Source organism: Mobula birostris, chromosome 4 (genome assembly GCF_030028105.1).
Source record: "Mobula birostris isolate sMobBir1 chromosome 4, sMobBir1.hap1, whole genome shotgun sequence".
NCBI lineage: Eukaryota > Metazoa > Chordata > Chondrichthyes > Myliobatiformes > Myliobatidae > Mobula > Mobula birostris.
In genome coordinates this window covers 207,810,914-207,838,229 of record NC_092373.1, presented here as the reverse complement: position 1 = coordinate 207,838,229, position 27,316 = coordinate 207,810,914, and the positions used below count along the sequence as shown (strand labels likewise).

The 27,316-nt window shown below is 46.1% G+C and overlaps 1 protein-coding gene across 3 annotated transcripts in view; it reads right to left on the bottom strand.

The window, feature by feature from the left end:
• Window positions 1–27,316, bottom strand: part of LOC140196914 (dynactin subunit 1-like) — a 379,455-nt gene that overhangs the window by 48,112 nt on the left and 304,027 nt on the right. For all 3 annotated transcript variants that reach the window (XM_072256848.1, XM_072256849.1, XM_072256847.1), the window contains 4 exons: window positions 4,749–4,811; window positions 4,489–4,638; window positions 3,846–4,007; window positions 3,126–3,257 (listed from right to left, as the gene is read on the bottom strand). In XM_072256848.1, coding sequence (XP_072112949.1) covers window positions 3,126–3,257; window positions 3,846–4,007; window positions 4,489–4,638; window positions 4,749–4,811 — 507 coding nt within the window. The remainder of the gene's footprint in view (window positions 1–3,125; window positions 3,258–3,845; window positions 4,008–4,488; window positions 4,639–4,748; window positions 4,812–27,316) is intronic.

Sequence of the window (27,316 nt, the reverse complement as noted above, 5' to 3'; positions counted from 1 at the left end):
GCTGAACACCTACGCTCTGTCCGGCAGAGAAAGCCTCCTCTACTGTAACGAGCCATGCACCGCATTTTCAGCGTAGCCTGTGCTGCATCAAAGTGACCAATCAGGTTAGATCAGAGTACTGACTGTCGCAAACATCAATATATGGCAGTGTCCCCAACCCCCGGGCTGCAAAGCAGGCAGCGGTGCAGCGGTAGTCGGGATGCACACAGCACACTTTTAAGAAAAAAAGCCGAAATAAACAAGCTAATTAATTAACTGCTGCCTAGCACGTAAATGTCGGCCCAGATCAGAGGCAACGCAATCGGCAATCGCTCGTGATACCCTGATAGCGTGGCGGAGGCTCCAGAAAGAAGGCGAAAACAAACAAATTCCATCCAGAATGGGAAGAGGAATTTCTACTTACCATGGTGAAAGACAAGTATGTATGTAAGTTGTGCCACCAAACACAAGCACTAACTAAAAGAGGGAATCTGGAGCGGCACCGCAACACCAACCACCAGAAATTTAAAGACACCTACCCCCCAAAGAGTGCAATTCGTGCCTGGAAAGTTGAGGAGCTGAAATCGGGGTTGAAGGCTCAGCAATCGTTTTACACAAAACATGCTGCTCAAAATAAGGCTGCTATTGAAGCATCATCTCGTGTAAGTCACTTTTTGGTTAAACACAAGAAGCCTTTTACAGATGGTGACTTATTCAAGGAAGCAATGGCCATTACCGCAGAGACTGTTTTTAATGACTTTAAAAACAAAAACGGCATCACAGTCGCAATACATAATGTACCGCTTGGCCCTGCAACAGTGACAAGGAGGGTAGAGTCACTGTCAGAGGACGTGGGTATTTTTCACTACAATTCGATGAATCCCTGGATGTAATGCAAACAGCTCAGCTTATTGTATTTGTCAGAATGGCTTTCCAGGAATTTACAACAAAGGAGGACTTCCTCACTCTTTTGCAATTAAAGGAGAGAATGAGAGGTGAGGATATTTACAATGAGTTTAAAAAACATGTCCGTGAAAGTGACATCCCCATTCATAAACTGGTGGCAATTACTACTGACGGGGCCGAGCAATGCGCGGTGTGCGCGTTGGTTTTAAAGCACTAAAAGTCAGTGCCTACTTCGGGCCAACTTATCTGTGTGAAATTGCATTTTCACAGATGAAAATTATTAAATCTAAGTACAGGAGCTGACTTACTGACAGACGCCTCACTAGGGTTGCCAACTTTCTCACTCCCAAATAACGGACAAAAGAAGCAATCAAATCCCCGGACATCTGTGTTCACCCCGAGAAAGACTACCATGACCATGAAGCCTTGCGCGGGCACCTGTGTGCACATGCGTGCCGATTTTTTAACCCCACGAATTGGTTTTAGCTTAATCTTCATTATTTCTACTTTATATAGGCTTTGTATTTATCATCTCATTCCTGCTTTTACTATATGTTAGTGTTATTTTAAGTGTTATTTGGAATGATTTGGTAAGTTATTTTTTTGGGTCTGGGAACACTCAAAATTTTTTTCCATATAAATTAACGATAATTGCTTCTTCGGCATAAAGCATTTCGGCATGAAAGGTTTCATAGGAACCTTCTACCTTAGCGGGGAGAATATGGCAACCGTACACCTCACAGACTGTCTCAGACTGGCTGTCTGTAGTTATGAGCCAGCTAGCAGAAAGTATTCAGCCCCAGTCATCACACTGAGTGCAACAGTCAATTTTTATTCATTTATTTTTTATGTTGAAATAAAATTAAATAATGAAACTTAGAATTAAAGGTGTGAAGTATTGTAATATTCTTAAAGAAAGACAGCTATGGCCTGTTTGATATGCTACAGTGTTTTCTTCTTTGAATTAATTTGAAAGTCTGACAAAAGTATTTTGTGTAATTCAAATACAATTCGCCCAAATAAAAGGCCTCAAATTGGAAGTACAATCTGAGCTATTTTATCTCTAAACGATTTAGTAGGTAGATCTTGCCTTTCACTGAGGTCGAGGTAGGGGATCTTGGGCTTAAAAAGGTTGGTGACCACTACCCTAAACTATCTACATCTCTCTGCGGGCTCTCTGTTTCCTCAATACTACCTGCTCCTCCACCTATCTTTGTATCATTGGCAAATTTAGCCACAAATCCATTAATTCCATAGTCCAAATCATTGACATACATCGTAAAAAGCAGCAGTCCCAACACCGACCCCTGTGGAACTCCACTGGTAACTGGCAGCCAGCCAGAATAGGATCCCTTTATTCCCACTCTCTGTTTTCTGCCGATCAGCCCATGCTCCACTCATGCTAGTAACTTCGCTGTAATTCCATGGGCTCTTAGCTTGCCAAGCAGCCTCATGTGCAGTACCTTGTCAAAGGCCTTCTGAAAATCCAAGTACACCACATCTACTGCATCTCCTTTGTCTAACCTGCTTGTAATTTCCTCTAAATATTGCAGTAGGTTAGTCAGGCAGGATTTTCCTTTCAGGAACCATGCTGGCTTTGGCCTATCTTGTCATGTGCCTCCCGGTACTCCATAATCTCATCCCTAACAATTGATTCCAATAACTTCCCAACCACTGATGCCAGTCTAACAGGTCTATAGCTTCCTTTCTGCTGCCTCGCACCCTTCTTAAATAGCAGAGTAACATTTGCAATTTTCCAGTCACACAATACAATGCCAGAATCTATCGATTCTTGAAAGATCATTGTTAATGCCTCCACAACCTCTGGTGGAGGCGGATACAATAGGGTCTTTTTAGAGACTTTTGGACAGGTACACAGAGCTTAGAAAAATAGAGGGTTATGGGTAAGCCTAGTAATTTCTAAGGTAGGGACATGTTCGGCACAACTTTGAGGGCCGAAGGGCCTGTATTGTGCTGTAGGTTTTCTATGTTTCTGTGTTAGCTACTTCACCGGTTACGTTCTGTTTACACATAGCGTGTCGGGTGCTGGAACGCCCTGCCGTTGATGGTGATAGAGGCAGGTGCATCAGGGACGTTTAAGAGACTCTTAGATAGGGATGTGAATGATGGAAAAATGGAGAAGGGAAGGGTTAGATTGATCTCAGAGTAGGTTAAAGGGGTTAGCACAATATCACAGGCCAAAGGGCTTGTACTGTGTTGTGATGTTCTATGTTTCTCACCTTGCTGATGGCACTCTCCGAGTCAAACTCGCCCTCCTGCATAGCGGTGGCCATTTTGTTCATGGTGACAATCACCAGGGTGCAGGACTGACGGAGACTCTCGTGGGGGCTGGCCACCCCTGCCCCATACACCTGGAACACAGCGGAGACTGTCAGAGGCTGCCCAGAACTGGCCCCGCTCCCCACTTCCCAACACCTCCACCCCGATCTCTCCCGTCCCACCCATAACCACCCCCTCCCCATACACCTGGAACACAGCAGAGACTGTCAGAGGCTGCCCAGAACTGGCCCCGCTCCCCATTTCCCAACACCTCCACCCCGATCTCTCCCGTCCCACCCATAACCACCCCCTCCCCATACACCTGGGACACAGCGGAGACTGCCAGAGGCTGCCCAGAACTGGCCCCGCTCCCCATTTCCCAACACCTCCACCCCGATCTCTCCCGTCCCACCCATAACCACCCCCTCCCCATACACCTGGGACACAGCGGAGACTGTCAGAGGCTGCCCAGAACTGGCCCCGCTCCCCGCTCCTCCCTCCTCCCTTCCCAACACCTCCACCCCGATCTCTCCCCGTCCCACCCATAACCAACCCCTCCCCACACACCTGGGACACAGACACACCGTCCCAGCTCCATCCCCCCTCCCCCACCTCTCACCCGCTCCCAAACTCCACCCACCCTTCCCTGCCGCCTGTCCACACCCTCCCCATTCACACACCTGCTGTGTTGCTTTGATGGCCAGCTCCTCCAGCTGCTGGGGGGGCAGACCTTCATTGTCAGGAAGGGGGGCGATGAGCTGGACCCCAGCGGCTGCCACCTCTTGTAGCACAGCTACCACCCGAGTCAGATGTCTGCGGCAGTCCAGCAACGCGTCGTATACCTGTCACACAGAACCAACAGCGTCACTGTCACCCTGACCCTAACACCACCCAGCTCCGGAATCTGCAGTGCTTTGTATACTAGCTGTCACAGAGCTGTCTCCCTGACCCCCGACACAGCACTGCAACTTTGACCCCACAATCCCACCATCCCCCCAATGATCCGTCACCACCGCCCACACACACACAATGCCCCTCCCACACCCCGTACCTGCGAGCCAAAGGTGAGAGCGGTGGGGGTCCCACACGCACACACAATGCCCCTCCCACACCCCGTACCTGCGAGCCAAAGGTGAGAGCGGTGGGGGTCCCACACGCACACACAATGCCCCTCCCACACCCCGTACCTGCGAGCCAAAGGTGAGAGCGGTGGGGGTCCCACACGCACACACAATGCCCCTCCCACACCCCGTACCTGCGAGCCAAAGGTGAGAGCGGTGGGGGTCCCACACGCACACACAATGCCCCTCCCACACCCCGTACCTGCGAGCCAAAGGTGAGAGCGGTGGGGGTCCCGGGGGCCCCAGTGCCGGGCATGCGTCTCCGCACCTTCTTACAGAACTGGCGCACATCACTGCACGAGGTGTCCAGGTCGCGCAGCAGCAGGGGCAGATCGGCAGCCTCCTGCCCCGCCTGTGGGGAGAGAGCTGTCACTAGGGGCTGGGCTGGGTGGGTCAGGGTGTTGAGAGAGTCGGTCACGGGGCACGGATGCAGGACAGGGTAGATGTGTATGACAGACTGACCTGTAGCAGTGCGCGCAGCCGCCCCACCTCCACCGCCATACAGTCCAGGGCACTCTGGGTAAACTGCAGGACACACACAGCATGTTAGAAGGTCACCTCCCCAACCACTGACTCCGACCCTGCCCATCCCATCCCATCCCATGCTGGTCCTCTCCCTCGGCACAAGCCTGCTCTTATCCCATGGGAGGGGAGGGGAGGGGTGTGGGGTACTGAGGTCAAGGATGAGCCAATGTTCCCCGACACTCCTAACCCCAATGTTCACGTCTCCTGCCACCAGCGTTCCAGTCCATGTCCCTGTCCTGATGTTCCCATTTCCTATCTAAGCATTCCTAATGCTCCCACTGCCGATGTTCCTTTCTCCCTTCCCAGCATTCCCGCCCTGAATCTCCTGCTCCAACACTTCCATCTCCAGCATTTCTGTCCCCTGCTCCGATCTCCCGTCCCATTCACCCATGTTCCAACGTTCCTGTCTCCCGCCCCAGCATTCCTGTTACCCCATCTTGATGTTCCTGTCTCCCGCCCCAGCATTCCTGCTACCCCATCCTGATGTTCCTGTCTCCCGCCCCAGCATTTCTGTTACCCCATCCTGATGTTCCTGTCTCCCGCCCCAGCATTCTTGTTATCCCATCCCGATGTTCCTGTCTCCCGCCCCAGCATTCCTGTTACCCCACCCCGGTGTTGCTGTCTCTTGCAGACAAAGTCTATTTCATGTACACTATCTTCTCCTCACCTGGATTGGTGGATGTTCGCTGAGGTCGCTCTGCCCCAATCGATCATCCACTATCCCATCCCATCCTCCACCCCAAGCCTCTCCATCCCCTCCAACCCATAACAGCACAAGACAAAGAAGCAGAATTAGACCATTCAGTCATTGAGTTTGCTCCACCATGATGTTATCCTTCTCAACCCTACTCTCCTGCCTTCTCCCCATAACCTTTGACACCCTAACTAATCAAGATCCCAATAAACTCAGCTTTAAATATACCCAATGATTTATAGATAGATAGAAAGATAGATCTACTTTATTGATCCCGCGGGAAATTGGGTTTCCTTACAGCTGCACCAACCAAGAATAGAGCATAAATATAGCAATACAAAAACCACAAATAATCAAACAACAAAATGCAAACTATGCCAGATGGAAGTAAGTCCAGGACCAGTCTATTGGCTCAGGGTGTCTGACCCTCCACGGGAGGAGCTGCAAGTTCGATGGCCACAGGCAGGAACGACCTCCCATGACGCCCAGTATTGTATCTCAGTGAAATGTGGCCGGAGTCCAACAGTAAAAAGTTCAATATCCAGTCTACGAACACGTTCCTCAATCGTAATATGACCCGGATTGCACCATCTGTTGTTAATCAGAACAGTAAGCCCCCAACTCCTTTACGCATACCGCTCCCAGTGCAATTCCGGTCAGCCCGAACGGTCTGGAAGCCGTCCGTGGAAAAGTTTTGATCGGGTATGTCCTCATGCAGCCCTGTTCCAGTGAAACACATAACACTGCACTGCCGAAATGTTCTCTGATGCCTGGCTAGCACCGTCAACTCGTCCATTTTATTACCCACCGAACTCCTCTTCTCCATAAGTCTCTGTTGTCTCGACCCGGTCCTCTTTCCTCGACTTTGTGATTCCCCTCTGCATCCTCTGTGGTAACAGATTCACCACTCTCTGGCTAAACAAATATCTCCAGCTCTGTCCTAAATGACCATCCGTCTAATCTTTCTGTAGTCTCTTGGTCTCCCTGCTTCCTCAACACTACCTGCCCCTCTACCTATATTCATACCATCTGCAAACTTGGGCACAAAGCCATCAATTCCATCATCCAAATCATTGACATATAACATAAAAAGAATCGTTCCCAACCCAGATCCCTGTGGAATACCACTCATTCTCGGCATCCAATCAGAAAAGGCTCCCTTTATTCCCACTCATTGCTTCCTTTTCAATCAGCCACAGCTCTATCCATACTAGAATCTTTTCTGTGATACTATGAGCTCGTAAGCCTCGTGTGGCAAGGGATAGTAAGGAGGCATGGGATCCAAGGGAACATTGCTTTGTGGATCCAGAACAGGTTTGCCCACAGAAGGCAAACAGTGGTTGTAGACAGGTCATATTCTGCATGGAGGTCGGTGACCAGTGGTGTGCCTCAGAGATCTGTTCTGGGACCCCTACTCTTCGTGATTTTTATAAATGACCTGGATCAGGAAGTGGAGGGATGGGTTAGTAAATTTGCTGATGGAGGGCTGTCAGAGGTTACAGCAGAACATCAATAGGATGCAAAACTGGGCTGAGAAGTGGCAGATGGAAGTCAACGCAGGTAAGGGTGAAGTGGTTCATTTTGGTAGGTCAAATATGATGGCAGAATATAGTATTAATGGTAAGACACTTGGCAGTGTGGAAGATCAGAGGGATTTTGGGGTCCGACTCCATAGGACACTCAAAGCAGCTGCGCAGGTTGACTCTGTGGTTAAGAAGGCATACAGAACATTGGCCTTCGCCAATTGTGGGATTGAGTTTAGAAGCCGAGAAGTAATGTTGCAGCTATTATAGCACCCTGGTCAGACCCCACTTGGAGTTTTGTGCTCAGTTCTGGTCACCTCACTACAGGAAGGATGTGGAAACCATAGAAAGAGTGCAGAAGAGATTTACAAGTGTGGTGGCGGGGGGGGGGGGTTCTCAGTGATGTTAAAGGCTAATAATAAAATAGCTTTTCTGTGGTGTTATAATGAAATAGCTTCTCTGTAATGTTAACTGATGAGGTAATGCTTCTCTGTAGCTTATAACAGGGAATTAACCAATGGAAGTCACGTTATTCTATTTTGTATGCGTGGGAGCTGGAGTTACTGTGCCGGCTTTCGTCGAGGAGAAGAGAAGAGGACGGACGCGTGTGGATCGCTCTGGTAGACCACCAGGTCTGGTCCCAGCTGACAGTCGACGGAGTTCAGAGGAGATCGGTTGGTGGAAAGGAGACCTGGTTCCGTGAGCTCCAACGAATTTACTTGTGCACGGCCTGGTTAAAATCAACTAAAATGGCACCCTTTTCTTTACTATTTTGCTTTTCTACTAACCACATCACAAAATAAGAGATATAAAGTGTAATCATTTAAATCGCATATTGTGTACTGTCTGCTGTTTTACGCTGTGGGTTTGTACCGGGGTGCATTACACAGCATCTACGCAAACGGGAGACGCAGTTTGGTGGGCAGATGGCAGTTTCTCCTCGACGAACGGGAGCCGATCAAGCCAAGCGTTACAAAAGGATGTTGCCTGGCTTGGGGAGCAAGCCCTATGAGATAGGTTGAGTGAACTCGGCTTTTTCTCCTTGGATGGAGGATGAGAGGTGACCTGATAGAGGTGTACAAGATAATCAGAGGCATTGATCGTGTGGATGGTCAGAGGCTTTTTCTCAGGGCTGGAATAGCTAGCACAAGAGGGGAGATAACAGGGGTAAGTTTTTTTATGCAGAGAGTGGTGAGTGCATGGAATGGGCTGCCGGCGACGGTAGTGGAGACTTTTTAAGAGACTCCTAGATAGGTAGTGTGGGCACATGGCCAAGTGGTTAAGGCATTGGACTAGCTACCTGAAGGTCGTGAGTTCGAGCCTCAGCCGAGGCAACATGTTGTGTCCTTGAGCAAGGCACTTAACCACACATTGCTCTGCAACAACAGTGGTGCCAAGCTGTATGGGTCCTAATGCCCTTCCCTTGGACAACATCGGTGTCGTGGAGAGGGGAGACTTGCAGCATGGGCAACTGCTGGTCTTCTGTACAACCTTGCCCAGGCCTGTGCCCTGGAGAGTGAAGACTTTCCAGGTGCAGATCCATGGTCTCGCAAGACTAATGGATGCCTTGAGATAGGTACATGGAGCTTAGAAAAATAGAGGGCTATGGGTAACCCCAGGTAACTTCCAAAGTAAGTTCATGTTTGCAACAGCATTGAGGGCCGAAGGGCCTGTACTGTGCTGTAGGTTTTCTATGTTTCACATTGAGTGCATTACTCTATTCTGCATTCTTTTCTAGTTCTCACTTGTACCAAACTTATCCCTTCTAATATTGAAACTACAATCACACAGCAGATCAGTAGTCTCACAACATCACAGAGACATGACCCATGTTTTAAACCATACTCGGAGAGATACTTTGTCAAGAATGGGTTAAATTAGGTTTTCCGAAGCTGAGGTCCACAGACCGCTCAGTTAATGGTAAGGCTCCATGGCATAAAAACAGGTTGGGAACCTCTAGTGTAGAGGGACATGGACGAATGTTGACCCACGGGACTGTTGTATTGTGATGCCTCCTAGCAAGAATATTAATTGTTTTTGATGTGATATGGGTTTTAGTGTTTTTAATGATTTGAAGAAATTTTTTGCAGGATTTATTCCGATAGAAATGTTCAGGTACATTGTGGTTAAGTGCGGCTGATGGTGTGTTGCGTCCTAGCTGTCTACTGCTAATGATGTGCAAGAGTGGTATGAAATGGTGAGCATACTGTTGCCTGTGCAGCAGGCTACACCCACCTCCATGCAGCTGATGGATCCAAAGGAACGGCAGAGGCCGATCCAGTCGGGCACCAGTGGCGTTGCAGGAATTGCAAGTCAGTGTTGAACACAGGCCTGTCTTCAGGACTCCAGCTCCAGAGATTTCCTCAGGGATTACTCCCAGAGCCTTTCCCATGAGTGAGTACAGTCGCAAGGCAACGGCGGTTTGAAGTCAGAGCTCTCCTTCTTGAGGAGCTGACAAGCCCCGTCTGCCCGAAGCGAGCAGAAGCCTGCCTTTGTAGCCGGCTACTGGGGTAGTGACAGAAGCACATTTTCCATCCTTGCTGGGATGAATGTCGAGCCAGCAACACAGCCTTGTACACAGCCAAAAGCTAGGGAAATGGCAAAAATGCCACGATGCGCACAGGGGTGAATAGGAACAAGTACAACAGCCTGCCTCAGCCCCTTCTCTCAATAGAAATGAGTCTGCCAGGCTCAGCGGCTAAGCCAGGAGTGAAACCCAGGAGCCGGACTCGGTTGTCAGAGGCTATTCATATGACACAAGTCACAGGGAGCCCCGAACAGGCAGTGGGAGCTTATCCTAACTACCAACAAGACCCATGACAACCCGAACCTAGTGCAAGTGAACCGTTCCAAAGATGTTGCTTACACAGACCGACAGAGGATGGTGGGGCGGGCAGATGGAAGTGCAAAGAATCTGGGTCGCTGTTTACTCTGACAGGGCCATGCCCTGCCGTCCGAATACTGAAATGGCCCAGTGTGAACGTACAACCATTCTGCACAATCCAAAGAAGACTGAAGGCCAGTCCCAGGTCCCCGTTGTGTATAAACACCAGTCAACACAAACCGCTCAGCTTCCCGTTCCCTGTGTATAAAAAGCAAACCGTTCAGGTTCCCGTTTCCTGTGTATAAACACCACAGTCAACACAAACCGTTCAGCTTCACGTTCCCTGCGTATAAAACACAAAACATTCAGCTTCCGGTTTCCTGTGTATAAACACCAGTCAACACAAACCGTTCAACTTCCCTTTTCCCGAGTATAAACACCAGTCAACAGAAACTGTTCAGCTTCCTGTTTCCTGTGTATAAACACCAGTCAACACAAACCGTTCAGCTTTACGTTCCCTGTGCATAAACACCAGTCAACACAAACCGTTCAGCTTCACGTTCGCTGTGTATAAACACCAGTCAACACAAACCATTCAGCTTCCTGTTCCCTGTATATAAACACCACAGTCAACAAACCGTAGAGCTTCACGGTCCCTGTGTATAAACACCAGTCAACAAAAACCGTTCAGCTTCCCGTTCCCTGTATATACACACCACAATCAACACAAACCGTTCAGCTTCCCGTTTCTTGTGTATAAACACCAGTCAACACAAACTGTACAACTTCCCGTTTCCTGTGTATAAACACCAGTCAACACAAACCGTTCAGCTTCCCGTTCCCTGTGTATAAACACCAGTCAACACAAACCGCTCAGCTTCCCATTCCCTGTGTATAAACACCACAGTCAACACAAACCATTCAGCTTCACGTTCCGTGTATAAACACCAGTCAACACAAACCATTCAGCTTCATGTTCACTCTGTATAAACACCAGTCAACACAAACGGCTCAGCTTCCCATTCCCTGTGTATAAACACCACAGTCAACACAAACCATTCAGCTTTACGTTCCCTGTGTATAAACACCAGTCAACACAAACCGTTCGGCTTCAAGTTCCCTATGTATAAACACCACAGACAACACAAACCGTTTAGCTTCACGTTTCCTGTGCATAAACACCACAGTCAACACAAACTGTTCAGCTTCCCGTTCCCTGTGTATAAACACCAGTCAACACAAACTGTTAAACTTCCCATTCCCTGTATATAAACACCACAATCAACACAAACCGTTCAGCTTAAAGTTCCCTGTGTATAAACACCTGTCAACACAAACCATTCAGCTTCACGTTCCCTATGTATAAACACCAGTCAACACAAACTGTTCAAGTTCCCATTCCCTGTATATAAACACCACAGTCAACACAAACCGTTCAGCTTCCCGTTCCCTGTGTATAAACACCAGTCAACACAAACCGTTCAGCTTCACGTTCCCTGTGTATAAAACGCAAACCGTTCAGCTTTCCTGTGTATGAACACCAGTCAACACAAACTGCTCAGCTTCCCGTTTCCTGTGTATAAACACCAGTCAACACAAACATTCAGCTTCACTTTTCCTGTGTATAAACACCAGTGAACACAAACCCTTCAGCTTCACGTTCCCTGTGCATAAACCACAAACCATTCAGCTTCCCGTTCCCTGTGTATAAAACACAAACCATTCAGCTTCACGTTCCCTGTGTATAAAACACAAACCATTCAGCTTCCCGTTCCCTGTGTATAAAACACAAACCATTCAGCTTCACGTTCCCTGTGTATAAACACCAGTCAACACAAACCGTTCAGCTTCCTGTTCCCTGTGTATAAACACCACAGTCAACACAAACCGCTCAGCTCCCCGTTCCCTGTGTATAAACACCACAGTCAACACAAACCGCTCAGCTTCCCGTTCACTGTGTATAAACACCAGTCAACACAAACCGCTCAGTTTCCCATTCCCTGTGTATAAACACCACAGTCAACACAAACCATTCAGCTTCACGTTCCGTGTATAAACACCAGTCAACACAAACCATTCAGCTTCATGTTCACTCTGTATAAGCACCAGTCAACACAAACGGCTCAGCTTCACATTCCTGTGTATAAACACCACAGTCAACACAAACCATTCAGCTTTACGTTCCCGATGTATAAACACCAGTCAACACAAACCATTCATCTTCCTGTTTCCTGTGTATAAACACCAGTCAACACAAGCCGTTCAGCTTCACCTTCCCTGTGTATAAACAACACAGTCAACACAAACCGTTCAGCTTCACGTTCCCTGCGTATAAAACACAAACCATTCAGCTTCCCGTTTCCTATGTATAAACACCACAGTCAACACAAACCGTTTAGCTTCACGTTTCCTGTGCATAAACACCACAGTCAACACAAACTGTTCAGCTTCCCGTTCCATGTGTATAAACACCAGTCAACACAAACCGTAGAGATTCACGTTCCCTGTGTATAAACACCAGTCAACACAAACCGTTCAGCTTCACGTTCCCTGTGTATAAAACACAAACCGTTCAGCTTCAGGTTTCCTGTGTATAATGCCAGTCAAAACAAACCATAGAGCTTCACGTTCCCTGTGTATAAACACCAGTCAACACAAACCGTTTAGCTTCACCTTCCCTGTGTATAAACAACACAGTCAACACAAACCGTTCATCTTCACGTTCCCTGCGTATAAACACCAGTCAACACAAACCGTTCAGCTTCCCGTTTCCTATGTATAAACAACACAGACAACACAAACCGTTTAGCTTCACGTTTCCTGTGCATAAACACCACAGTCAACACAAACTGTTCAGCTTCCCGTTCCCTGTGTATAAACACCAGTCAACACAAACTGTTAAACTTCCCATTCCCTGTATATAAACACCACAATCAACACAAACCGTTCAGCTTAAAGTTCCCTGTGTATAAACACCTGTCAACACAAACCATTCAGCTTCATGTTCCCTATGTATAAACACCAATCAACACAAACTGTTCAACTTCCCATTCCCTGTATATAAACACCACAGTCAACACAAACCGTTCAGCTTCCCGTTCCCTGTGTATAAACACCAGACAACACAAACCGTTCAGCTTCACGTTCCCTGTGTATAAAACGCAAACTGTTCAGCTTTCCTGTGTATGAACACCAGTCAACACAAACTGCTCAGCTTCCCGTTTCCTGTGTATAAACACCAGTCAACACAAACGTTCAGCTTCACTTTTCCTGTGTATAAACAACAGTGAACACAAACCCTTCAGCTTCACGTTCCCTGTGTATAAAACACAAACCATTCAGCTTCCCGTTCCCTGTGTATAAAACACAAACCATTCAGCTTCACGTTCCCTGTGTATAAACACCAGTCAACACAAACCGCTCAGCTTCCCGTTAGCTGTGTATAAACACCACAGTCAACACAAACCGCTCAGCTTCCCGTTCCCTGTGTATAAACACCAGTCAACACAAACCGCTCAGCTTCCCGTTCCCTGTGTATAAACACCACAGTCAACAAACCGTAGAGCTTCACGGTCCCCGTGTATAAACACCAGTCAACACAAACGTTCAGCTTCACTTTTCCTGTGTATAAACAACAGTGAACACAAACCCTTCAGCTTCACGTTCCCTGTGTATAAAACACAAACCATTCAGCTTCCCGTTCCCTGTGTATAAAACACAAACCATTCAGCTTCACGTTCCCTGTGTATAAACACCAGTCAACACAAACCGTTCAGCTTCCTGTTCCCCGTGTATAAACACCACAGTCAACACAAACCGTTCAGCTTCACGTTTCCTGTGTATAAACACCAGTCAACACAAACCGCTCAGCTTCCCGTTCCCTGTGTATAAACACCACAGTCAACAAACCGTAGAGCTTCACGGTCCCTGTGTATAAACACCAGTCAACACAAACTGTTCAGCTTCCCGTTCCCTGTATATACACACCACAGTCAACACAAACTGCTCAGCTTCCCGTTTCCTGTGTATAAACACCAGTCAACACAAACGTTCAGCTTCACTTTTCCTGTGTATAAACAACAGTGAACACAAACCCTTCAGCTTCACGTTCCCTGTGTATAAAACACAAACCATTCAGCTTCCCGTTCCCTGTGTATAAAACACAAACCATTCAGCTTCACGTTCCCTGTGTATAAACACCAGTCAACACAAACCGTTCAGCTTCCTGTTCCCCGTGTATAAACACCACAGTCAACACAAACCGTTCAGCTTCACGTTTCCTGTGTATAAACACCAGTCAACACAAACCGCTCAGCTTCCCGTTCCCTGTGTATAAACACCACAGTCAACACAAACCGCTCAGCTTCACGTTCCCTGTGTATAAACAACAGTCAACACAAACCGCTCAGCTTCCCGTTCCCTGTGTATAAACACCACAGTCAACAAACCGTAGAGCTTCACGGTCCCTGTGTATAAACACCAGTCAACACAAACTGTTCAGCTTCCCGTTCCCTGTACATACACACCACAGTCAACAAACCGTACAGCTTCACGGTCCCTGTGTATAAACACCAGTCAACACAAACCATTCAGCTTCACATTCCGTGTATAAACACCAGTCAACACAAACCATTCAGCTTCATGTTCACTCTGTATAAACACCAGTCAACACAAACCGTTCAGCTTTACGTTCCCTGTGTATAAACACCAGTCAACACAAACTGTACAACTTCCCGTTTCCTGTGTATAAACACCAGTCAACACAAACCGTTCAGCTTCCCGTTCCCTGTGTATAAACACCAGTCAACACAAACCGCTCAGCTTCCCATTCCCTGTGTATAAACACCACAGTCAACACAAACCATTCAGCTTTACGTTCCCTGTGTATAAACACCAGTCAACACAAACCGTTCGGCTTCACGTTCCCTATGTATAAACACCAGTCAACACAAACCGTTCAGCTTCCCGTTTCCTGTGTATAAACACCAGTCAACACAAACCGTTTAGCTTCACCTTCCCTGTGTATAAACAACACAGTCAACACAAACCGTTCATCTTCACGTTCCCTGCGTATAAACACCAGTCAACACAAACCGTTCAGCTTCCCATTCCCTGTATATAAACACCACAATCAACACAAACCGTTCAGCTTAAAGTTCCCTGTGTATAAACACCTGTCAACACAAACCATTCAGCTTCACGTTCCCTATGTATAAACACCAGTCAACACAAACTGTTCAAGTTCCCATTCCCTGTATATAAACACCACAGTCAACACAAACCGTTCAGCTTCCCGTTCCCTGTGTATAAACACCAGTCAACACAAACCGTTCAACTTCACGTTCCCTGTGTATAAACAACAGTCAACACAAACCGCTCAGCTTCACGTTCCCTGTGTATAAACAACAGTCAACACAAACCGCTCAGCTTCCCGTTCCCTGTGTATAAACACCACAGTCAACAAACCGTAGAGCTTCACGGTCCCTGTGTATAAACACCAGTCAACACAAACTGTTCAGCTTCCCGTTCCCTGTACATACACACCACAGTCAACAAACCGTACAGCTTCACGGTCCCTGTGTATAAACACCAGTCAACACAAACCATTCAGCTTCACATTCCGTGTATAAACACCAGTCAACACAAACCATTCAGCTTCATGTTCACTCTGTATAAACACCAGTCAACACAAACCGTTCAGCTTTACGTTCCCTGTGTATAAACACCAGTCAACACAAACTGTACAACTTCCCGTTTCCTGTGTATAAACACCAGTCAACACAAACCGTTCAGCTTCCCGTTCCCTGTGTATAAACACCAGTCAACACAAACCGCTCAGCTTCCCATTCCCTGTGTATAAACACCACAGTCAACACAAACCATTCAGCTTTACGTTCCCTGTGTATAAACACCAGTCAACACAAACCGTTCGGCTTCACGTTCCCTATGTATAAACACCAGTCAACACAAACCGTTCAGCTTCCCGTTTCCTGTGTATAAACACCAGTCAACACAAACCGTTTAGCTTCACCTTCCCTGTGTATAAACAACACAGTCAACACAAACCGTTCATCTTCACGTTCCCTGCGTATAAACACCAGTCAACACAAACCGTTCAGCTTAAAGTTCCCTGTGTATAAACACCTGTCAACACAAACCATTCAGCTTCACGTTCCCTATGTATAAACACCAGTCAACACAAACTGTTCAAGTTCCCATTCCCTGTATATAAACACCACAGTCAACACAAACCGTTCAGCTTCCCGTTCCCTGTGTATAAACACCAGTCAACACAAACCGTTCAACTTCACGTTCCCTGTGTATAAAACGCAAACCGTTCAGCTTTCCTGTGTATGAACACCAGTCAACACAAACTGCTCAGCTTCCCGTTTCCTGTGTATAAACACCAGTCAACACAAACATTCAGCTTCACTTTTCCTGTGTATAAACACCAGTGAACACAAACCCTTCAGCTTCACGTTCCCTGTGTATAAAACACAAACCATTCAGCTTCCCGTTCACTGTGTATAAAACACAAACCATTCAGCTTCACGTTCCCTGTGTATAAACACCAGTCAACACAAACCGTTCAGCTTCTTGTTCCCTGTGTATAAACACCACAGTCAACACAAACCGCTCAGCTCCCCGTTCCCTGTGTATAAACACCAGTCAACACAAACCGCTCAGCTTCCCATTCCCTGTGTATAAACACCACAGTCAACACAAACCATTCAGCTTCACGTTCCGTGTATAAACACCAGTCAACACAAACCATTCAGCTTCATGTTCACTCTGTATAAACACCAGTCAACACAAACGGCTCAGCTTCCCATTCCCTGTGTATAAACACCACAGTCAACACAAACCATTCAGCTTTACGTTCCCTGTGTATAAACACCAGTCAACACAAACCGTTCGGCTTCACGTTCCCTATGTATAAACACCACAGACAACACAAACCGTTTAGCTTCACGTTTCCTGTGCATAAACACCACAGTCAACACAAACTGTTCAGCTTCCCGTTCCCTGTGTATAAACACCAGTCAACACAAACTGTTAAACTTCCCATTCCCTGTATATAAACACCACAATCAACACAAACCGTTCAGCTTCCCGTTCCCTGTGTATAAACACCAGTCAACACAAACCGTTCAGCTTCACGTTCCCTGTGTATAAAACGCAAACCGTTCAGCTTTCCTGTGTATGAACACCAGTCAACACAAACTGCTCAGCTTCCCGTTTCCTGTGTATAAACACCAGTCAACACAAACATTCAGCTTCACTTTTCCTGTGTATAAACACCAGTGAACACAAACCCTTCAGCTTCACGTTCCCTGTGCATAAACCACAAACCATTCAGCTTCCCGTTCCCTGTGTATAAAACACAAACCATTCAGCTTCACGTTCCCTGTGTATAAAACACAAACCATTCAGCTTCCCGTTCCCTGTGTATAAAACACAAACCATTCAGCTTCACGTTCCCTGTGTATAAACACCAGTCAACACAAACCGTTCAGCTTCCTGTTCCCTGTGTATAAACACCACAGTCAACACAAACTGCTCAGCTCCCCGTTCCCTGTGTATAAACACCACAGTCAACACAAACCGCTCAGCTTCCCGTTTCCTGTGTGTAAACACCAGTCAACACAAACCGCTCAGCTTCCCGTTCACTGTGTATAAACACCAGTCAACACAAACCGCTCAGTTTCCCATTCCCTGTGTATAAACACCACAGTCAACACAAACCATTCAGCTTCACGTTCCGTGTATAAACACCAGTCAACACAAACCATTCAGCTTCATGTTCACTCTGTATAAGCACCAGTCAACACAAACGGCTCAGCTTCACATTCCTGTGTATAAACACCACAGTCAACACAAACCATTCAGCTTTACGTTCCCGATGTATAAACACCAGTCAACACAAACCGTTCATCTTCCTGTTTCCTGTGTATAAACACCAGTCAACACAAGCCGTTCAGCTTCACCTTCCCTGTGTATAAACAACACAGTCAACACAAACCGTTCAGCTTCACGTTCCCTGCGTATAAAACACAAACCATTCAGCTTCCCGTTTCCTATGTATAAACACCACAGTCAACACAAACCGTTTAGCTTCACGTTTCCTGTGCATAAACACCACAGTCAACACAAACTGTTCAGCTTCCCGTTCCATGTGTATAAACACCAGTCAACACAAACCGTAGAGATTCACGTTCCCTGTGTATAAACACCAGTCAACACAAACCGTTCAGCTTCACGTTCCCTGTGTATAAAACACAAACCGTTCAGCTTCAGGTTTCCTGTGTATAATGCCAGTCAAAACAAACCATAGAGCTTCACGTTCCCTGTGTATAAACACCAGTCAACACAAACCGTTTAGCTTCACCTTCCCTGTGTTTAAACAACACAGTCAACACAAACCGTTCATCTTCACGTTCCCTGCGTATAAACACCAGTCAACACAAACCGTTCAGCTTCCCGTTTCCTATGTATAAACACCACAGACAACACAAACCGTTTAGCTTCACGTTTCCTGTGCATAAACACCACAGTCAACACAAACTGTTCAGCTTCCCGTTCCCTGTGTATAAACACCAGTCAACACAAACTGTTAAACTTCCCATTCCCTGTATATAAACACAATCAACACAAACCGTTCAGCTTAAAGTTCCCTGTGTATAAACACCTGTCAACACAAACCATTCAGCTTCATGTTCCCTATGTATAAACACCAATCAACACAAACTGTTCAACTTCCCATTCCCTGTATATAAACACCACAGTCAACACAAACCGTTCAGCTTCCCGTTCCCTGTGTATAAACACCAGACAACACAAACCGTTCAGCTTCACGTTCCCTGTGTATAAAACGCAAACTGTTCAGCTTTCCTGTGTATGAACACCAGTCAACACAAACTGCTCAGCTTCCCGTTTCCTGTGTATAAACACCAGTCAACACAAACGTTCAGCTTCACTTTTCCTGTGTATAAACAACAGTGAACACAAACCCTTCAGCTTCACGTTCCCTGTGTATAAAACACAAACCATTCAGCTTCCCGTTCCCTGTGTATAAAACACAAACCATTCAGCTTCACGTTCCCTGTGTATAAACACCAGTCAACACAAACCGCTCAGCTTCCCGTTAGCTGTGTATAAACACCACAGTCAACACAAACCGCTCAGCTTCCCGTTCCCTGTGTATAAACACCAGTCAACACAAACAGCTCAGCTTCCCGTTCCCTGTGTATAAACACCACAGTCAACAAACCGTAGAGCTTCACGGTCCCCGTGTATAAACACCAGTCAACACAAACGTTCAGCTTCACTTTTCCTGTGTATATACAACAGTGAACACAAACCCTTCAGCTTCACGTTCCCTGTGTATAAAACACAAACCATTCAGCTTCCCGTTCCCTGTGTATAAAACACAAACCATTCAGCTTCACGTTCCCTGTGTATAAACACCAGTCAACACAAACCGTTCAGCTTCCTGTTCCCCGTGTATAAACACCACAGTCAACACAAACCGTTCAGCTTCACGTTTCCTGTGTATAAACACCAGTCAACACAAACCGCTCAGCTTCCCGTTCCCTGTGTATAAACACCACAGTCAACACAAACCGCTCAGCTTCACGTTCCCTGTGTATAAACAACAGTCAACACAAACCGCTCAGCTTCCCGTTCCCTGTGTATAAACACCACAGTCAACAAACCGTAGAGCTTCACGGTCCGTGTATAAACACCAGTCAACACAAACTGTTCAGCTTCCCGTTCCCTGTACATACACACCACAGTCAACAAACCGTACAGCTTCACGGTCCCTGTGTATAAACACCAGTCAACACAAACCATTCAGCTTCACATTCCGTGTATAAACACCAGTCAACACAAACCATTCAGCTTCATGTTCACTCTGTATAAACACCAGTCAACACAAACCGTTCAGCTTTACGTTCCCTGTGTATAAACACCAGTCAACACAAACTGTACAACTTCCCGTTTCCTGTGTATAAACACCAGTCAACACAAACCGTTCAGCTTCCCGTTCCCTGTGTATAAACACCAGTCAACACAAACCGCTCAGCTTCCCATTCCCTGTGTATAAACACCACAGTCAACACAAACCATTCAGCTTTACGTTCCCTGTGTATAAACACCAGTCAACACAAACCGTTCGGCTTCACGTTCCCTATGTATAAACACCAGTCAACACAAACCGTTCAGCTTCCCGTTTCCTGTGTATAAACACCAGTCAACACAAACCGTTTAGCTTCACCTTCCCTGTGTATAAACAACACAGTCAACACAAACCGTTCATCTTCACGTTCCCTGCGTATAAACACCAGTCAACACAAACCGTTCAGCTTCCCATTCCCTGTATATAAACACCACAATCAACACAAACCGTTCAGCTTAAAGTTCCCTGTGTATAAACACCTGTCAACACAAACCATTCAGCTTCACGTTCCCTATGTATAAACACCAGTCAACACAAACTGTTCAAGTTCCCATTCCCTGTATATAAACACCACAGTCAACACAAACCGTTCAGCTTCCCGTTCCCTGTGTATAAACACCAGTCAACACAAACCGTTCAACTTCACGTTCCCTGTGAATAAAACGCAAACCGTTCAGCTTTCCTGTGTATGAACACCAGTCAACACAAACTGCTCAGCTTCCCGTTTCCTGTGTATAAACACCAGTCAACACAAACATTCAGCTTCACTTTTCCTGTGTATAAACACCAGTGAACACAAACCCTTCAGCTTCACGTTCCCTGTGTATAAAACACAAACCGTTCAGCTTCTTGTTCCCTGTGTATAAACACCACAGTCAACACAAACCGCTCAGCTCCCCGTTCCCTGTGTATAAACACCACAGTCAACACAAACCGCTCAGCTTCCCGTTCCCTGTGTATAAACACCAGTCAACACAAACCGCTCAGCTTCACGTTCCCTGTGTATAAACACCAGTCAACACAAACCGCTCAGCTTCCCATTCCCTGTGTATAAACACCACAGTCAACAAACCGTTCAGCTTCCCATTCCCTGTGTATAAACACCAGTCAACACAAACCGTTCAGCTTCCCGTTCCCTGTGTATAAACACCAGTCAACACAAACCGTTCAGCTTCCCGTTCCCTGTGCATAAACACCAGTCAACACAAACTGTTCAACTTCCCGTTTCCTGTGTGTAAACACCAGTCAACACAAACCGCTCAGTTTCCCATTCCCTGTGTATAAACACCACAGTCAACACAAACCATTCAGCTTCACGTTCCGTGTATAAACACCAGTCAACACAAACCATTCAGCTTCATGTTCACTCTGTATAAGCACCAGTCAACACAAACCGTTCAGCTTCCCATTCCCTGTGTATAAACACCACAGTCAACACAAACCATTCAGCTTTACGTTCCCGATGTATAAACACCAGTCAACACAAACCGTTCATCTTCCTGTTTCCTGTGTATAAACACCAGTCAACACAAGCCGTTCAGCTTCACCTTCCCTGTGTATAAACAACACAGTCAACACAAACCGTTCAGCTTCACGTTCCCTGCGTATAAAACACAAACCATTCAGCTTCCCGTTTCCTATGTATAAACACCACAGTCAACACAAACCGTTTAGCTTCACGTTTCCTGTGCATAAACACCACAGTCAACACAAACTGTTCAGCTTCCCGTTCCATGTGTATAAACACCAGTCAACACAAACCGTTCAGCTTCACGTTCCCTGTGTATAAAACACAAACCGTTCAGCTTCACGTTTCCTGTGTATAATGCCAGTCAAAACAAACCATAGAGCTTCACGTTCCCTGTGTATAAACACCAGTTAACACAAACCATTCAGCTTCATGTTCCCTGTGTATAAAGACCAGTCAACACAAACCGTTTAGCTTCACCTTCCCTGTGTATAAACAACACAGTCAACACAAACCGTTCATCTTCACGTTCCCTGTGTATAAACACCAGTCAACACAAACCGTTCAGCTTCCCGTTTCCTATGTATAAACACCACAGACAACACAAACCGTTTAGCTTCACGTTTCCTGTGCATAAACACCACAGTCAACACAAACTGTTCAGCTTCCCGTTCCCTGTGTATAAACACCAGTCAACACAAACTGTTAAACTTCCCATTCCCTGTATATAAACACCACAATCAACACAAACCGTTCAGCTTAAAGTTCCCTGTGTATAAACACCTGTCAACGCAAACCATTCAGCTTCACGTTCCCTATGTATAAACACCAATCAACACAAACTGTTCAACTTCCCATTCCCTGTATATAAACACCACAGTCAACACAAACCGTTCAGCTTCCCGTTCCCTGTGTATAAACACCGGACAACACAAACCGTTCAGCTTCACGTTCCCTGTGTATAAAACGCAAACTGTTCAGCTTTCCTGTGTATGAACACCAGTCAACGCAAACTGCTCAGCTTCCCGTTTCCTGTGTATAAACACCAGTCAACACAAACGTTCAGCTTCACTTTTCCTGTGTATAAACAACAGTGAACACAAACCCTTCAGCTTCACGTTCCCTGTGTATAAAACAAACCATTCAGCTTCCCGTTCCCTGTGTATAAAACACAAACCATTCAGCTTCACGTTCCCTGTGTATAAACACCAGTCAACACAAACCGTTCAGCTTCCTGTTCCCCGTGTATAAACACCACAGTCAACACAAACCGTTCAGCTTCACGTTTCCTGTGTATAAACACCAGTCAACACAAACCGCTCAGCTTCACGTTCCCTGTGTATAAACACCAGACAACACAAACCGTTCAGCTTCCTGTTCCCCGTGTATAAACACCACAGTCAACACAAACCGTTCAGCTTCACGTTTCCTGTGTATAAACACCAGTCAACACAAACCGCTCAGCTTCCCGTTCCCTGTGTATAAACACCACAGTCAACACAAACCGCTCAGCTTCACGTTCCCTGTGTATAAACAACAGTCAACACAAACCGCTCAGCTTCCCGTTCCCTGTGTATAAACACCACAGTCAACAAACCGTAGAGCTTCACGGTCCCTGTGTATAAACACCAGTCAACACAAACTGTTCAGCTTCCCGTTCCCTGTATATACACACCACAGTCAACAAACCGTACAGCTTCACGGTCCCTGTGTATAAACACCAGTCAACACAAACCATTCAGCTTCACATTCCGTGTATAAACACCAGTCAACACAAACCATTCAGCTTCATGTTCACTCTGTATAAACACCAGTCAACACAAACGGCTCAGCTTCACATTCCCTGTGTATAAACACCAAAGTCAACACAAACCATTCAGCTTTACGTTCCCGATGTATAAACACCAGTCAACACAAACCGTTCAGCTTCCTGTTCCCTGTGTTTAAACACCAGAGTCAACAGAAACCGCTCAGCTTCACGTTTCCTGTGTATAAACACCAGTCAACACAAATCGCTCAGCTTCCCGTTCCCTGTGTAGAAACACCACAGTCAACACAAACCGCTCAGCTTCCCGTTCCCTGTGTATAAACACCAGTCAACACAAACCGCTCAGCTTCCCGTTCCCTGTGTATAAACACCACAGTCAACAAACCGTAGAGCTTCACGGTCCCTGTGTATAAACACCAGTCAACACAAACCGTTCAGCTTCCCGTTCCCTGTATATACACACCACAGTCAACACAAACCGTTCAGCTTCCCGTTTCTTGTGTATAAACACCAGTCAACACAAACTGTTCAGCTGCACATTCCCTGTGTATAAACACCAGTCAACACAAACCATTCAGCTTCATGTTCACTGTGTATAAACACCAGTCAACACAAACCGTTCAGCTTTACGTTCCCTGTGTATAAACAGCACAGTCAACACAAACCGTTTAGCTTCACGTTCCCTGTGTATAAACACCAGTCAACACAAACCGTTTAGCTTCACGTTCCCTGTGTATAAACACCAGTCAACACAAACTGTACAACTTCCCGTTTCCTGTGCATAAACACCACGGTCAACACAAACTGTTCAACTTCCCGTTTCCTGTGTGTAAACACCAGTCAACACAAACCGCTCAACTTCCCGTTCACTGTGTATAAACACCAGTCAACACAAACCGTTCAGCTTCACGTTCACTGTGTATAAACACCAGTCAACACAAACCGCTCAGTTTCCCATTCCCTGTGTATAAACACCACAGTCAACACAAACCATTCAGCTTCACGTTCCGTGTATAAACACCAGTCAACACAAACCATTCAGCTTCATGTTCACTCTGTATAAACACCAGTCAACACAAACGGCTCAGCTTCACATTCCCTGTGTATAAACACCACAGTCAACACAAACCATTCAGCTTTACGTTCCCGATGTATAAACACCAGTCAACACAAACCGTTCAGCTTCCTGTTTCCTGTGTATAAACACCAGTCAACACAAACCGTTCAGCTTCACGTTCCCGATGTATAAACACCAGTCAACACAAACCGTTCAGATTCACGTTCCCTGTGTATAAAACACAAAACATTCAGCTTCAGGTTTCCTGTGTATAATGCCAGTCAAAACAAACCATAGAGCTTCACGTTCCCTATGTATGAACACCAGTTAACACAAAACGTTCATCCTCCCGTTTCCCGTGTGTAAACACCAGTCAACACAAACCGCTCAGCTTCCCGTTCACTGTGTATAAACACCAGTCAACACAAACCGCTCAGTTTCCCATTCCCTGTGTATAAACACCACAGTCAACACAAACCATTCAGCTTCACGTTCCGTGCATAAACACCAGTCAACACAAACCATTCAGCTTCATGTTCACTCTGTATAAACACCAGTCAACACAAACGGCTCAGCTTCACATTCCTGTGTATAAACACCACAGTCAACACAAACCATTCAGCTTTACGTTCCCGATGTATAAACACCAGTCAACACAAACCATTCATCTTCCTGTTTCCTGTGTATAAACACCAGTCAACACAAGCCGTTCAGCTTCACCTTCCCTGTGTATAAACAACACAGTCAACACAAACCATTCAGCTTCACGTTCCCTGCGTATAAAACACAAACCATTCAGCTTCCCGTTTCCTATGTATAAACACCACAGTCAACACAAACCGTTTAGCTTCACGTTTCCTGTGCATAAACACCACAGTCAACACAAACTGTTCAGCTTCCCGTTCCATGTGTATAAACACCAGTCAACACAAACCGTAGAGATTCACGTTCCCTGTGTATAAACACCAGTCAACACAAACCGTTCAGCTTCACGTTCCCTGTGTATAAAACACAAACCGTTCAGCTTCAGGTTTCCTGTGTATAATGCCAGTCAAAACAAACCATAGAGCTTCACGTTCCCTGTGTATAAACACCAGTTAACACAAACCGTTCAGCTTCACGTTCCCTGTGTATAAAGACCAGTCAACACAAACCGTTTAGCTTCACCTTCCCTGTGTATAAACAACACAGTCAACACAAACCGTTCATCTTCACGTTCCCTGCGTATAAACACCAGTCAACACAAACCGTTCAGCTTCCCGTTTCCTATGTATAAACACCACGGACAACACAAACCGTTTAGCTTCACGTTTCCTGTGCATAAACACCACAGTCAACACAAACTGTTCAGCTTCCCGTTCCCTGTGTATAAACACCAGTCAACACAAACTGTTAAACTTCCCATTCCCTGTATATAAACACCACAGTCAACACAAACCGTTCAACTTCCCGTTCCCTGTGTATAAACACCAGACAACACAAACCGTTCAGCTTCACGTTCCCTGTGTATAAAACGCAAACTGTTCAGCTTTCCTGTGTATGAACACCAGTCAACACAAACTGCTCAGCTTCCCGTTTCCTGTGTATAAACACCAGTCAACACAAACGTTCAGCTTCACTTTTCCTGTGTATAAACAACAGTGAACACAAACCCTTCAGCTTCACGTTCCCTGTGTATAAAACACAAACCATTCAGCTTCCCGTTCCCTGTGTATAAAACACAAACCATTCAGCTTCACGTTCCCTGTGTATAAACACCAGTCAACACAAACCGTTCAGCTTCCTGTTCCCCGTGTATAAACACCACAGTCAACACAAACCGTTCAGCTTCACGTTTCCTGTATATACACACCACAGTCAACACAAACCGTTCAGCTTCCCGTTTCTTGTGTATAAACACCAGTCAACACAAACTGTTCAGCTGCACGTTCCCTGTGTATAAACACCAGTCAACACAAACCATTCAGCTTCATGTTCACTGTGTATAAACACCAGTCAACACAAACCGTTCAGCTTTACGTTCCCTGTGTATAAACACCACAGTCAACACAAACCGTTTAGCTTCACGTTCCCTGTGTATAAACACCAATCAACACAAACTGTACAACTTCCCGTTTCCTGTGCATAAACACCACGGTCAACACAAACCGTTCAGCTTCACATTCCGTGTATAAACACCAGTCAACACAAACCATTCAGCTTCATGTTCACTCTGTATAAACACCAAAGTCAACACAAACCATTCAGCTTTACGTTCCCGATGTATAAACACCAGTCAACATAAACCGTTCAGCTTCCTGTTTCCTGTGTATAAACACCAGTCAACACAAACCGTTCAGCTTCCTGTTCCCTGTGTTTAAACACCAGAGTCAACACAAACCGCTCAGCTTCACGTTTCCTGTGTATAAACACCAGTCAACACAAATCGCTCAGCTTCCCGTTCCCTGTGTAGAAACACCACAGTCAACACAAACCGCTCAGCTTCCCGTTCCCTGTGTATAAACACCACAGTCAACAAACCGTAGAGCTTCACGGTCCCTGTGTATAAACACCAGTCAACACAAACCGTTCAGCTTCCCGTTCCCTGTATATACACACCACAGTCAACACAAACCGTTCAGCTTCCCGTTTCTTGTGTATAAACACCATTCAACACAAACTGTTCAGCTGCACGTTCCCTGTGTATAAACACCAGTCAACACAAACCATTCAGCTTCATGTTCACTGTGTATAAACACCAGTCAACACAAACCGTTCAGCTTTACGTTCCCTGTGTATAAACACCACAGTCAACACAAACCGTTTAGCTTCACGTTCCCTGTGTATAAACACCAGTCAACACAAACTGTACAACTTCCCGTTTCCTGTGCATAAACACCACGGTCAACACAAACTGTTCAACTTCCCGTTTCCTGTGTGTAAACACCAGTCAACACAAACCGCTCAGCATCCCGTTCACTGTGTATAAACACCAGTCAACACAAACCGTTCAGCTTCACGTTCACTGTGTATAAACACCAGTCAACACAAACCGCTCAGTTTCCCATTCCCTGTGTATAAACACCACAGTCAACACAAACCATTCAGCTTCACGTTCCGTGTATAAACACCAGTCAACACAAACCATTCAGCTTCATGTTCACTCTGTATAAACACCAGTCAACACAAACGGCTCAGCTTCACATTCCCTGTGTATAAACACCACAGTCA